At 43.6% G+C, this 15,122-nt stretch overlaps 1 protein-coding gene across 4 annotated transcripts; it reads left to right on the top strand.

The window, feature by feature from the left end:
* Nucleotides 1-1,198: 1,198 nt before the first annotated feature.
* On the top strand, nucleotides 1,199-15,120 carry LOC103182770 (nuclear autoantigenic sperm protein (histone-binding)). 4 transcript variants are annotated; one of them, XM_042335205.1, is made up of 14 exons: nucleotides 1,199-1,235; nucleotides 4,803-4,910; nucleotides 5,033-5,113; nucleotides 5,288-5,433; nucleotides 8,428-9,522; nucleotides 10,520-10,578; nucleotides 10,871-10,947; nucleotides 11,492-11,565; nucleotides 11,790-11,978; nucleotides 12,163-12,359; nucleotides 12,753-12,818; nucleotides 13,200-13,298; nucleotides 14,071-14,211; nucleotides 14,940-15,120. In XM_042335205.1, exons 2-14 carry the CDS (start codon nucleotides 4,822-4,824, stop codon nucleotides 14,994-14,996), a joined length of 2,370 nt encoding a protein of 789 aa, XP_042191139.1. In that variant the 5' UTR covers nucleotides 1,199-1,235; nucleotides 4,803-4,821; the 3' UTR covers nucleotides 14,997-15,120. The 4 variants fall into 4 exon arrangements, with proteins under 4 accessions (XP_042191139.1, XP_042191137.1, XP_042191136.1 ...); XM_042335203.1 differs by lacking the exon at nucleotides 1,199-1,235 and adding an exon at nucleotides 1,462-1,677 and having other exon boundaries at nucleotides 14,083-14,211; XM_042335202.1 differs by lacking the exon at nucleotides 1,199-1,235 and adding an exon at nucleotides 1,462-1,677.
* The last annotated feature ends 2 nt before the right edge of the window (nucleotides 15,121-15,122 follow it).

The raw sequence follows: 15,122 nt of genomic DNA, 5'->3' as shown, positions 1-15,122 counted from the left end.
ATTTCAAGTCATGAGCCCTTATTGATAGAGCCACTCCACCATTCACTGCTATTTGTGGCAGTTGTCAACCAGGTGTTTGCTGATGTTCCACAGCTGGGTGGTTTGTTTCAGTGCCTTTGAAGCACCACAGAGAAAACGTTTCCTTGTTCCAGAGCATACACTTAAGCAGATGGTCTTTGGGTATTCCGACAACTTGATCAGTCCAGCACAACTACTCATGATATAGTCATGATGTCAATATGCGTGGAGTCCTGAAGCTCAGGGGTTAGAGCACTCTCAAGCGAGAGACATGCGTTTGATTCCCGACGGGGCTGAAGTTTCTTTACTCCACACACACTCCTGTTTACCTAGCAGTAAGTAGGAACCCAGTTGTTAGTCGATTGGCGCTTTTGTGGGGGTAATAATACCTTCNAAAAAGAATAAATTGGTCACTTCAATCCAAGACTGTTTGTGGGACACCGCTGTGTGCAATTGGCTGCTGCATTTTGCCCACAAAATATACAGTCAATTCACTTTACAGTATGTTCTGTGAAGTGTTTTGAGACGTCTCAAAAGATGTGATAAGGAGCTAATATCAAATGCAAGGATTATTATTATTACTACTATCAATATTCTGCTCTGGACAGGACTCCCATTTTGGTGATCCTATCTTGCCAGAGAGTGCTTGTGAACATTTTTTTTATGGACGAATGTGTGAGAAGAGAATAGTGGTTTAGGGATAAAGGAAAGGAAGAGGAGGGGTGAGACTCGCGTGGAGTACAAACAGCAGCCCAGACTGGTTGGGCCAAATGGCCTCTTTCTGTGCATTAGAAGGTGCGACACCAAACGGAAGGATTATTATTAACTTCGCCCGTTTGGAACGTGGTACAGCAACCCCCCCCTTTTATGTAATAATAATAATCCCGGCCTTTGCTCGGGTCCAGCGGCCTCATCGCGCCTCCGGGGGCGTCTCGCAGCGCTTCACGGGATACACCGCCAAGTGAGTTGGACCGTACGAGTGCAGCCGCTGTATGTGTTTGAGAACAAACCCGAAAGATCCATCATTTGAAGCAAATCCAGTCCAATGACAATGAATATATATATACATAGAGAGAGAGAGATCATATGGGTACAGATAGATAAAAAAAAATCACAGCTGGGGGCCCTTTAAATGTTTTCCCGCCACTTTGATTGCCCCGCGGGGGAGGAGCGGAGGGGGCGGGGTGAGAGGTGAACCGGAAGTGACGTTCGGTGAGGTAAATAAAAGGCGGGAAGAGGAGCGCTTTTCGTCCGCAGCCATATTTTTAAACCGAACGGCTCTGAGGGAGAGGAGAGGAGAGAGAGAGGGAGAGAGACCGGGCACAGGCAGAGGGGGAGAGAGAGAGAGAGAGAGAGAGAGTGAGTGAGTGTGAGAGGGGGAGTGCAGGAAAAAAAAACTCTGGAACCGATTATTTCGTGTTTTTTTTCCCTCCCTCTCCCCCCCCCCCGCCGGAAAAAAACACACAGAGAGGTAAATCCCCGCCGTTTTGAGAGCCGCTGCCGAGGGCCCCGAGACCTGGGAAAGTCGTAATAATAGCACAACCCACAAACAAATAAATAATAAACCAGAGAGAGGGAGAGAGAGGGAGCATTGGAAATGGCGGATAAGGAACCCAGCGCCTCGACGTCTACCCGCAGCGACCTGGACAGCGTGGAGGGGTGAGTGGCGGTGGGTGAGCGGTGGTGGTGGTGGGGGGAGCCTTCTCCCTCACTCCGTCCCCCTCCCTATCTCCCTCCGTCTCGTCGTTCCCCTTTCCTCCCTCTCCTCTTCTTCCTCTCTCTCTCTCCTCTCTCCCCCCCCTCTTTGTCTCCCTCTCCCCCCTCCCTCCTCCCTCTCTCCCCCCTCACGGCTGTTGCTCGGGGTCGGTGACTGTTGGGGTGAGGGGGGGGTGTGAAGAACTGTAAAGGCTCCTCTTTGTGTGTGTGTGTGTGTGTGTCGGGGTTTCCAGCCTTTCCATTGGGCGGTTGTTGTTGTGGTAGTGGTTACCCCCCACACCCCGCGCTGTTGTTTGGGTTGTTTTGCTGCAATGTGGAACGTCTCTCTCTCTCTCTCTCTCTCCCCCCCCCTCTCCTCCCCCCCGAGAGCACAGCGCGGTGCAAAGGCAAGTGATGGTGAGGGGGACGAGCGTTTTAGTGACGATCCCAACTCACCACTCACTTCTGCTGGTTATCGGATCCCCTCGCTCACTAGCTTTACCCCCCCACTCCCCTCTCCCTCCCCCCCCCCTCCCCTCTCTCTCTCTCCTCTCCCCCCCCCCCACTCCCCTCTCTCCCTCTCTCTCCCCCCCCCCACTCCCCTCTCTTCCCCCCTCTCTCCTCCCCCCCCACTCCCCCTCTTCCCCCTCTCTCCTCCCCCCCCCACTCCCCTCTCTTCCCCCCCTCTCTCCTCCCCCTCCTCTCTTCCCCCTCCCCCTCTCTCTTCCCCCTCCCCCTCTCTCTTCTCCCCCTCTCTCCCTCCCCCCTTCCTCCTCTCTCCCCCCCTCTCCCCCCCTCCTCTCTTCCCCCCTCCCCCCCTCCTCTCTCCCCCCCCCCTTCCCCCTCTCTCTCCCCCCCTTCTCCTCTCTCTTCCTCCGCGGCAATTTCATTGTTTTTTTTCCCCAAAAGAAATGCTCTGCGCGTTTCTCTCCTCGCTCGCGAGCCTGGTTTCTGTGAAGGAGGCAGAGGTTGTTGCAAACGATCGCGGTTCCTCTTGTGATTCCTCCCCCCTCCCTCCCTCCCCCACACACACACAACCCCACACAGACACACAGACTGGTTATCTATCTACTCCCGAGGAATCCCCCTCTCGTGTCGCATCGTTTTGTCGGCGGTGCGATATACAAACAGATCACCGTATGTCCCTTTGACCCACGTTAGATGTGGCTCCTCACAGAGAGGATTGCGCTCTCAGTGAGGCTTTTGTCCACTGGTAAACCGGATCGTCCAGTCTCACAGCCACGAGTGGGGAATCATTTCAACTGAAAAGAAAATGAGTGTGTGTGGGTAACGAATGACCATTGTGGTAGAAGTGCTTGAGGTGTGGGTGTGGGGTGTTATTAACTACAAGACCGTAGGTTTAATTTGCTGCAGCTTTCCCTGTCTCGACCTTTCTGGGATTGGAGCAATGGGAACAATAGGGAGTAAGTACTCGGTGCACGTGTGGAGAGGGTAAAGTCTCGGCCAGTGCGGGGTTTTGTGCCTCTTGTGGATTTAGAAAATTGAATTTAGCTGTTTTTTTTTTCTTTTCTTTTGCACGTCGACGGAAGTGACCATTGCCATCAACTCGTGAAGTTCCAGCGAGTACCAGTCTTATGCTTTTTTTGTAGCTTTAAAAAGTTCGAGCACCAAATAGTTCGAATGTTACCAATAAAATAACTAAATAATAAATGGCGTTAATAATAATTTGGGCACTCAATCCATGACTGCTCGCGGGACGCTGCTGCGCGCAATTGGCTGCCGCGTTTCACCCACAAAATATGCGGTCGGTTCGCTTTACAGTATATTCTGTGAAGCGCTTTGAGACGTCTTGAAGACGTGATAAGGCGCTTTATTAAATGCAAGGATTATTATTATTATGATTAGTTTCCTTTCCAAACTCTTGTTCCGCCTGGAATGGCATTTAGCGTTCTGGAACTGGCAGTGTTTTTTTAAAAAAAAGTTAACATTTTCTTTGCAAAGAACATGTTCAGAGGTATGCATAACTAATCCAAAATGCTGCCTTCTGCTTACCAACTTGAGTTCACTTTACTTGGAACAGAGCCATTTTTAAGTGAGGCATGTCAGTTTGTGAGTAGGTTCAACAATGCTCGTCTTATCTCAAAATTCACTTCAATGCACATATTTTTTAAAAAAGGCTGAAAATAGTTTGAAGAAACACATTTTCAGATATTTCCTGCCTCAGTTTAAACTTGCTGTATTACTTTAATTGTCAATATTATATAATCTTTGTGTGTGATTCAAGTGCTATTCAGTCAGAAGGAGGCTCAAACACTTAACAGGATTTATTATAAAGTAACTTTTATTAGCAAATGTCAGTTTGTGGCAAGGAATTTCTTGGGCAGCTTATATTACAAGTGGTGATCAATAACAAAGATGAATGAAGACTGTTTTGTTTTAATTTTAAAAAAGTTCAAAGAAGTTTGATTTCATATAAGAGAGATTACCACAGGTATAGAGAAGCGCTTTCAATGTAGTGTGTAACAATCTGGTTTGAAGAGATCTTGTTCAGTTATATGAACACTTAATTTCACCTCATCTGCAACCAATATATAAATGGGAATTGCTGCTTCCCATCACTTTATAAATTGTTCTTAGTCTTCCTGTAGTTTGGAGACTAATCATTGCTTCATTGTATTGGTGATTGGAACCTTGGATTGTACTTGTAAATACCATCTGCTAAATTTCCTGCAATAAAAACTCACACAGGAACCTTGCGTTTCATCTCTTCTACTTTATGTGGCACTTTTAAAAGCCTGTTTCCCCTTTGTATTGTCCTGCGCCGACTTACAGAGCTTTAAATGGAACTCCAGTGCGTTTTATGGCTATTCTGGTGACAGGAATGGAGCATTTTGCTTGGATTGAGGTTGAATGTGATGGAGATGGAAAACGTGAATGTTAACAAAGATTGGTCTAGCTAGCAAAACTCTTGGAGGATGTGTACAGTCAATCACCTGTGAGGCAATGCAGGTGGTTCCAGCATAATGTATGTCTTGTTATAAGACTTAGTTGTACTGTACATCTTATGCGTGAGATATGGCTTTTTTGTCTTTGAACTGGAGGATACCATTAACATTTTTCTATTCTAGGACTAACTGTGTAGAAGCAATGAAGCTACTTGGAACTGGAAAGAGACACATGGTAATGCAGGACTTTCTAGCAGCTGTCAATGCCTTTCAGGATGCGTGCAGATTGTTGTAAGTATCTTTTGATCAAGTCTGATATTAATAAAGACTATATATTGAGATACACCATTGATTCATATTGTATGTATTTGTATACAGACTATTTGTTCATCTCCCTCTTTCTATCCTCCCAGGAGCACAAAGCATGGAGAGATGGCAAATGAATGTGGAGAAGCCTACTTCTGTTATGGAAAAGCCCTTCTGGAGTTGGCAAGGTTAGTCTAGAAATAGATCAACATTGTCAAAGATTTTTTTTAAGCTGAACTTTATGATTGCAACTTGGTGATCAATTTGTGAACTTGTAGCTTAACTGAGCGCTATCCAGTGGTTATTCAATGCATATTTTACAAATGATTGCAAGAGAAATTGCACTCCATCTCATCTTTTAGAATGGAGAGTGGGGTTCTTGGCAATGCCCTGGAGGGAGTTCCAGAAGAAGATGACGATGATGATGAAGAGGAAGATAATGATGATGAAGAGGCTACAGCAGCACCTGCAAAGGATTCCAAAATAGAAAGTGCAGGACATATGAACGGTGAGTATCTAGATTGTTGAGCAATATTAGCATAGTTATCTAGGAGAGAGTGATGTTGTGGTTGATCAACGCTTTGCACATTGCTCCTACAGACCTTCACCCATTTGCTTGCCTTAGTGTGGAGTGGCTGTGTCAAGCGGTTTTGCTGTTGTACATTTGCAATAAGTTAGTGTGATGTATAAATGCCATAAGTGACCCCCACAAGGACTGTTTAAGTTTTAGGTAATCTTCCACCACTCCATTCCTCTTCATACTGAGATAAATAGGTCTTGAGGAACTACTCTACCCTGGTGTTTGAGAAAGGAAAGTGCTTTTACCATTCCAGAATTTTTGCTCACCCCTGGAGTAACTTTTAAGTCAGTTTTTAACTTGCTTGCTTAAGACATACATGCAAATTGCAAATACATTTTTTATGACTAGAGCCATTTTAAATGTGGAAACCCAGTATTATAATAGTAATAATAATAATCCTCACATTTGATATAGCACCTTTCACGTCTTCTCGACGTCCCAAAGCGCTTCACAGAATATACTGTAAGGTGAATTGACTGTATATTTGTGGGCGAACCCGGCAGCCAATTGCGCACAGCAATGTCCCACAAACAGTCATGGATTGAAAATGACCTATTTATTATTGGGTTTTTTTTTTTGGAGGGATTATTATTAGGCTCTGTGTGGAGTAAGGAAACTTGCCCAAGGTTTCGCCCTCTGCCTGGAATTGAACTCGGGTCTCTCACTTGCAAAGCGAGTGCTCTGACCACTTAGCTACAGGAGTCCGCAGTATTGTAATCTAGACTTTACATGCAGATGGAGGATAACAACAACAACAAAATCACATTTGTATAGCGCCTTTCACATTGGGAGGACGTCCCAAGGCACTGGACAGGCAGAGTTATGGACCCGTGGTGGAGCCAGGGGGGAAGCAGGGAGATCGAAAGCACGGTTGAAGAGGTTGGGTCTTGAAGGTAGCAAGGGAGGGGGCGAGACGGAGGGACTGCAGGATGGAGTTCCAGGGGGTGGGTGCACAACGCCCACCTACCGATAATGTGGCGAGCAAGGCAGGGAACGTGAAACAGGTGGGAGCCCGCTGAGCGGAGGGAGCGAACAGGATGGTAGGGGGTTAGGAGATTGGAGAGGTAGGGGGGAGCAAGACCATGAAGGGCTTTGAGGGTGAGGACCAGGATCTTGAACTGTATTCTCTGTGTGATTGGAAGCCAGTGGAGTTGGGCAAGAATGGGGGATAATAAATAGGGTCTCGGAGCCTGGTGCGGGAGAGGACACGGGCTGCAGAGTTCTGGATGATCTGCAGCCTGTGGAGGGAGGAGTTGGGGAGGCCAACAAGCAATGAGTTTGCATAGTCGAACCTCAATGTAATGAAAACATGTATGAGGGTTTCAGCGGTCTGCAGTGTGAGGCGGTGTTGGAACCGGGTGACGTGTAGGTGGGGGAAGGCAGAGCGGATCATGGGGCAGATGTGGAGTAGAAAGGATAGTTGAGGGTCAAACAAGACCCCAAGGTTCTGGGCTGACTTAGCAAGGTGGAGTGTCCAACTGTGGATGGTGAAGCTGAGGTGCGCCTGAGGTGAGGAGGCACTGAAGGGAGCCAGTCAGGGGTGCCTCGGTCTTGTTGACGTTCAACTGAAGAAAGTTAGTTCTCATCCAGGACGTGATGTCTGACAGACATTCTGTCAACACAGCAGTGGGTCCTGGAGTCGAGGGTGGAGGCAGAACGGTAGAGTTGGGTGTCATCCACATACAAGTGGAAGTTGACCCCATGTCAGAACAAGGAAACATCTCTTCAAGTGGTTGCCTGGGTCCAATATGCATTCCGGTGGAAAATTAGTGGACCTTTGTGTGAACCAGTTACTACTGATGTTATTGTGCATGTGCACATCTTGCAGAAAGTGACATTAGTGACTGGCTGAGAGCCCAGTCATCTGCCTTTTTAAGTGCAGGAAGTTGTTTCTCCTGTACTTGCAAGTATGCAACCTGTGAACAGGATAGATTGTAATAGTTAATTAGGTATGAGCCCACAGTGATTTGGATAGAGAATGGAATATTGTGTAATCCTCTCAAATCTACTCCTGTAGTAACTGTAGTAACTCTTGTCCCCATTGATAAAGCGGAAAATATGAAATGATCATATGAGTTGGCAAATCTGCCTGTTAAAAGGGGATTGAAGTTGCATCATTTATTCTGCTAAACTGAAAATAATTACTTCATTGGCCCTTCCTCTGCTCAGTGCACAAATTCTAGGTTAAAATTTTCTGTTGAAAGATTGAACAAATTGGACTGACTTGTCCATACACCTCAATATGGTGGTGGAAAGATTTGTTTCTCAGTAACTGTTGTATTTAGAGCCACTGATTGGAGACAGATGTGCCACTGTTGTGATCTTGTGAAGTTCTGCCCATTGAGAACCTAACCACAGCACACTTCAGTAGTCCATAGCATTTCTGCACGAATGTCTGCTCCAAGCAATCTGACCAGCAGTCCCAGCTGTAAAATACCTGAAATCCCAATACATCTAGGTTTTTTTTGGCAACAGAGTTATAAGTGGAATTTACTTATCTATGTTGACTGACCTGTTACATTGGTATTTTTGATGATCATTTCTATTCTAACCCCTGTTCTGACTTTTCAGTTAACGTCTAACTTGAGCAGAGTTGGTAAGCAGGAATTGGTGCATTACCTGGGTCGCCTAAAGGGAACAAAATGGGTTGGGTGGGGGGGAAGAAGAGAAACTGGGATTGGTAAAGTTGGTAGTTTCCCTGACTTTATGCATTGGACCTAACTTCCTTCAGTCTTGTTTTACAACCTACTTGCCTGCTCTTCACTGAATAAAATCTCTCTTATCCCTCATTGCCTTGGATAGATACTTTATTTTCTTTTTCACTCTCCTTGTGAACTTGTCCAGATAAAATCTCATCCAGACTATTGATGGTGATTAGCCAAACTGAACATTTTACGCATTCTTTTTCCTTAACGTGTATAGAAAAAGAGAGGGATGAATTGAGGGAACAGGTGTATGCAGCACTAGCAGAAGAAAGCAAGCCAGCAGAAAGTGAGGTTGCATCTAAAGCTGACGGTGATCAAGGTGGAAAGGAAGAAAAAGTTGATCCTATGGAAATGAGCAATACTGACAAGGATGAAGAAGTCAAGTGCCCTACAAACAAGGAGAGCCCTGACCAGAATGAAATGAAGACCATTGACCAAAACGATGCTGGACAAATGAAGGGAAAAGGAGATGGCCTTCAGGAGGAGGAAGACTCTAGCAAGGAAATAAAGAAAGGGATTTTGCAGGAAGAAGATACTGATTGTAAAGAACAAGTGGGAGCAGGCAAAGAGGCTACAGTAGATCTCCCTGTGGAAAAGGATGATGATGAGGAACAAAAGGATTCCACCAAGGAAGCAAAGGCTGATGCTGAAGCTGGAAAACAAGCAACAGAAGAAGTCCAGCCTATGGAGAAGGTTGAAGGTGAGAAGGATGAAGCCATGGAAGAAACTGTACAGATCGATGCTGGCAAGAAGGCAACTGTAGAGAGCCAACCTATAGAGAAACAAGCTGAGGATTCCACCAAGGTAGAAATAGTACAGAATGATGATAGCAACAAGATAGCAGAAAAGGACCATCCTATGGAGGAGACTGGGGATATCAAGCCGGCGGAAGCTGCCAAGGAAGAAAGTGTCCAGATTAGTGCTGCTAAATTGACAACTGGAGAAGATCATCCTCTGGAGAAAGGTGATACCATCGTAGACCAAGTCCCTCCCGTGGAAAGGACTGCTCCAGCAATGGTGGATGCAGATGTCGCTGGTAAAAGTGAACTGGAAGGAAAAGCCATTTCTGATGGGGTTAAGCCTGGCAAAGATGAGGAAAAAACTGCCATTCCTGTGAAGATCGAAGAATCGGATAAAAAATCTGTTACGGATGAAATGAAAAATGAAGGCGAGAAAGAAAGTCAGAATATTGTCAAGGAGGAAGTTCTTAAAGAGGCTCAGGAACCAATTGAAGATACATTTGAGAAGTCTCATACTGATGATCAAGAGGAGGAACAAGCCAATCCTGAAGAACCAATGGAAGAGGGTGAAGGTATTAAAATAAGAATAAGTGTTCAGACTTACAAAGCTAACCAGTTTAAATTAAATGATTAAAGGAAGAACCTCGTGAAATGTATGCAATTCTCTGACTTGCTTTGAGTTGAAACTAATGACTAGTATCCAAATTCAACACAACTGGTTTTTGAATGCTTAGTAAATCTGTCCACTTAGCTGTACTTTGAAGAGCACAAAAGGGAATGGAAACAGCTGTTACTCACTGGGGATAAAACTGCCTTCAATGGTTATGACTACAGAAGGCAGTCTTTTAGAATAAAACAACAATGCATGAATCTTGACACTATTGTAGGTGTATAAAAGCAGGGTTGAAAATCTTTGCAAACTTATGTTCAATGTTTCCTTTGCGAATGTTAAATCCTGCCAGGCTTAAGTAAAGGAGTATTAAATATCTTGAGTAACTTCCTCTTCTAGAACACCCAAAAAAATGCTTTGCATTATCCTTGCAGACCATTGATCTGGTATGATTCCTTGCATGTGGACCACTCTCGAGGTTGACTATTAGGATAGTTTAGTAAAATCCACCTGCTGGAAACTTCACAATACCAACAGCTTTACAGCTGTTCTCTTAATTTTGATCTTGTGCGAAGTCCTTGACAAGACTGACCAACTTTTATAATTGGCTGTTTCAAGGTTTATTTGCATTCACAAAAATGGATTGGAATTTTCAAATGGTTAATTGTACTTTTAAGTTCATAAGATGTGCATTTGAGTCCATCACACACTTGGATGTGTCAAGTGATATTAGTATGCCATTCGGTACCTTAAACCCGACTCTCAAAGTTGCTTAGAACTCACTCCAGAAGATTTCTTAACTACTAGAATGTGACATGTTACCTAAGCAAATGTCTCTCCAAACTAAATTACGATGGAAATATTTTCAGCCCTGTGACTTATTAACCAGATTGTACAATTTTTTTTAACAAATGAAGTTTTTATTCCTAAATTTAAAGCCGTAACCAATGTTTTTACAGATGCTTCCTGTGCTACAGAAGGGAGTGAAGATGAGAAGGAAGAGGCTCCCGTGGAGAAGGTGATACTTTATCGTATAATAATCCTTGTATTTTATACAGTGCCTTATCATGTCTTCGAAACGCCTCAAAGCGCTTCACAGAATATACAGTAAAGTGAATTGACTGTATATTTTGTGGGCGAAACACAGCAGCGAATTGCGCACAGCAGCGTCCCACAAACGGTCATGGATTGAGAGATCAAATTATTATTTTTATTTGAAGGTATTACCCCCGTAAATACTAAGTATCTTCAAACACTAATAACATGAGGTTTTATTTCCTGTGAGTTTAATGCAGACATTTTATTTGTAGGACGCAGAAAGTGAGGAGGTTGATAATTTGCAACTGGCCTGGGAAATGCTCGAATTGGCAAATGTAATTTTCAAAAGGTAAGACCAAGCATCCTGAATTGTAGAAAGCTGCTCTTCCATCTTGTCCCTTCTAATCTGGAAAACCAACCCAATGCAAGCAATTTATTTAGTTAGTTGCCTCTTAATAAAGGGCTCAGCACCACCCAGTTGAGAAGGATGGAATTTGTTTTTTGTCTGCATTTCATTGAGGGCAACACCTGACGGATGATCTTAGACTATATGGGTTTAGTCACATTCACATTCTGAAATATTACAATTGGGAGATCTGTGTCCCTTCAGTTGCCTCAATTGGCGTTAGGCAAGGATCTCTTTGCATGACCTTCACTGGATGTTATAAATGTAAGAACCCGTTCTGGTCTGTTCTCTGCCCCCATCACCACTTGCTGTGGTGTTAATTTGTGTTGCCATTAGTCTTTCACTGTCTAATGATTTCAGATTAAAAGATCAGCCATGATTGAATGGCGGGGCAGGCTTAAAGGGCCGAATGGCCTACTTCTGCTCCTACAAGTTATGTTATGATGCAAGGAATCCTAACTGAATACGACTGCGCTCAATCTTTCAGGCAAGAAACTAAAGAAGCTCAACTCTACGCAGCTCAGGCATATCTGAAACTGGGTGAAGTCGGAATAGAATCTGGTAAGTTTATGTTGTAAAACAGCCAACTTCTAATTGATGTCTTTGTCAACTTTCCTAGATAAATCTTTTGTGATGATATCTTGTTTGTTTTATCTGTACAATTGGTTGTTGAGTTCTGTGATGCCAACCAAGAAGGCAGTTATATTCCATCTGCTGTAACAGTGATTATGATTGTTGATTGTTATTGCATTTGAGCTTGACTTTAGAATATTATTTGATTTCAGAAAACTACATTCAGTCCATTGAGGATTTTACCGAATGCCTGAACATTCAGGAGAAACATCTTGCGCCACATAGCCGGCTACTGGCTGAGACTCATTATCAGCTCGGGTTGGCTTATAGCTTTAACAATCAATACGATCTGTCTGTGAAGAACTTCAAGCAGTCATTCTCTGTAATAGAGAAGAGGCTAGGTGAGTTGTGTAACCTTTTATGGTGTTTGTGGAGTAAATCTCTAGCTTAATGGCTTTGTGCACAGCTCGATGAAAGTTTCAAACCTTGACCAAAGTAAAAAGTTCACTGTAGTTATCTTGCAGCTCCTGATAATGCTCCTCCTAAGACTATAGGTAAGCAGTTATTATAATTCCATATCCACAGCCATGTTAACAGAAAGGATCGAGAAAATGGAAGAGAAGGGAAAATCTCCTGCCAAAGACACTGATGCGGTTAATGAAGACAAACGAGAGATTGAGGAGCTTAAAGAGCTGCTGCCAGAGATCAAGGCAAAAATTGAAGATGCAGAAGAATCCAAAAGTGATGGGAAAGCCACTAAGGAAGCTCTTAAGGCAACACTGGTCAGTAGATGGTAACTGGGGGGTGGGGTGGATGGATTAGTAATGTTGGGTGGAATTAACTTGCAGCACCAACTGGGAAATGAGTTTGTTCCCTTTGTTCAGTTTTGTAATGGGAGTGAGGGAAGGTTAGTACTGTATGTCCTTAACACTCTGCCATCATTGCTTTTGATGACTATCAAAAAGGCTATTGACATTAGTGTGAATAAATCACCTGACTTGGTGATAACTTGGAGATGTAGTGGTGAAAGTTGAGTAAACTCCTGTAATTGGAAGAGAGTATGCATAGTTAAGTTTGATGCAGGGTTTTGGGACGATTACAGGTGACTGCTACCAAATCATTCAAAAGTTGACTTGACTATTGTATCGTGAGTAACACCTTTTGTTTCTCTCCAGTCTGGAGCACCGGCCTCTTCGGGTTTTGCATCAGGAAGTAACTTGAGCAGTGCGCCTGCAATAGCGGTAAGTTATTGCAAATATAGTGACTTTATAGTGAGCTTTAAATGTAGTTTCACCACGAAGTACAGTCAAATCACTTTACAGTATAATCTGTGAAGTGCTTTGAGACGTCTTAAAGACGTGATAAGGTGCTTATTGTTATTTATTCTATCTGGGAAAAGATAATAATAACAATAATCCTTGCATTTGATATAGCGCTTTTCACGTCGGGAGGACGTCCCAAAGCGCTTCACAGAACACACTGTAAAGTGAATTGACTGTATATTTGTGGGTGAACGCCCACTGAATCCACTGAATTGACATGCAGCTGCAATTCATACAATAAGGAATTAACTAGGGATAGATATAGTTCAGCTCTTTCATAACTTCTCAATCCTGTTTCAGATACCGGTCAGAAAAGCATCTGATGAAGCCTCCACTTCTAGCTCGTCAACAGCTGCTTCAAATTGTGTATCTAATATCTCTCATTTAGTACGGAAAAAGGTGAGTCATCTGCCACTGGGGCTAAACTTCCTGACTGTTGAGTTGAATCACACTTGTATAGATGCAGACAGGACCTTCTGGTGTGTAGTTTATTGATAGTTTGGGCAAATGAGAACCAGTTTGACCAAGAGGAGCAGTGAATTTTAAGGATGAAGAGAAGCAAGTCAGAATTACAGAGCATGGCTTGTATTCACAATTGGATTAAAGACTTGAAAGCTGCAGGTGCAATAGCTCCTTCCTACCTAGTGGTCACTTGACCTCTTCAGTGTCAGGAAATCTAATCTGTGCAACTAATCCTGTAAAATGATTATCTGAATTTTCCAGTGGGATAGTTGCCGTACTGCAGGAACTCCCGAAAGGCTGCCAACTCTCTCACTATCTCCTATTGTAGGGAGGGAGCCCAAAAAATTGCTTAGTAACTTGATGCTGGTAGACCTCTACTTGACTCAGTGAAAAGAATGTTTGATCAGGGCTTTTGGCTATTTCCAAGTGGCGTCTTACTTATGATGAGCACTCTGAGAACCGTCTGGTGTGAAGGACGCTTTATAAAAATGCTGTGGTTAACTGTCTGTCCACCTGGTTTCGACTGTCATTACTGTGGCTAATTCTGAGGCACTTGTTCAGTACAGGAAAATTCAGTAGGAGGTGGTGATGGATTAAAACTTAAAAACTTGTCGTATGGAGAAGGAAAAACAGTTAGTGATTTGGTTAAAATGGTGATCTGTGGAGCATGCTGGTAAATGAGTGTCAAAAGTTATGTAAACTTTCAAAGTTCACATTGCAGAGGAAGCCAGAGGAAGATGGTGAGAGGGTTGACAATGAGCCGAAGAAACCCAAGCAGGAGGAATCTACTGTCAATGGTGGATGTGGTGATGCAGCCCACAGTCGGAACGGAATGTCTGTGGAAATGGTGGTAAGTTCAGTATTAGGCTCTGATTAATCAATCCTTTTACATTATGGCCTCTGAAACCAGTGATTGCGGGGGGTGGGATTAAGAGAATTGTACAAGAATCTGATACGGCTTCACTTGAACTCGAATCTCTCAAAGCAGGAAATGCTAACAACAATCCTGTTTGTTACTGAGCCACTGGGTAGATATTGAGAGTGATGTAACTTTCTCATTCAATAACAGTCATGTTTAGTTATGCAATTTTTTTAAAAAAGTGTCCCTTTTAAAACACAAGAGTCCTGCACAGATGGTGACCTTATGTCCTGATTGTAGAATGAAGCCCCATGTACCTGGTTTTGGGGGTTTAAAATTTGGATAATTCCATCGTTATACACAGAAGGAACGGTTTCAACAGTAGGAACTTTTCAGTTGCATTGCAGTATGCAATTCTTGGAACACAAGCTGAACATTTTGTAAAGTATTATGATGATTGCTGAATAATTCACTTAGTCCTCTCATTGCAAAATGACAAGTGTGTTGACTGCAGCCTCTTATGTTGAAAGCTGACTAACCTTGGAGAGACTCCCTTTTGGAAATGGTCAAATTAACCTACAGTTAAGAAACCATCTAATGAGGTGCACAGGCTGACGTCTTGTTGACTGTTGCCACTTGAGTGTAGGGAACAGTTCTTGCATTGACGTCAAACATTTTAGGACAAAAAGTCAATCTTGGGCTTTCTTCCTTTTTTGTAGGCAGACGATACAGTTACACCCAAGAAGTCTGAGACGACGGCTCAAAGTGCTAGTTAATAGAAGTTGCAGAAGCTTCCCACACATGGACATTTTTTGTACATAATGTATTTTTTGACTGGCTTTTTGAACTTTTTGTAAGACATTGTGGAAAAATTCAATAAAGGATGTTATTTGCAAACCAGC

This window comes from Callorhinchus milii, unplaced genomic scaffold (genome assembly GCF_018977255.1).
Source record: "Callorhinchus milii isolate IMCB2004 unplaced genomic scaffold, IMCB_Cmil_1.0 Scaffold5, whole genome shotgun sequence".
NCBI classification, from domain to species: domain Eukaryota; kingdom Metazoa; phylum Chordata; class Chondrichthyes; order Chimaeriformes; family Callorhinchidae; genus Callorhinchus; species Callorhinchus milii.
Note: the sequence above shows the minus strand (reverse complement) of the source record. Positions and strands in the feature narration are given on the sequence as shown.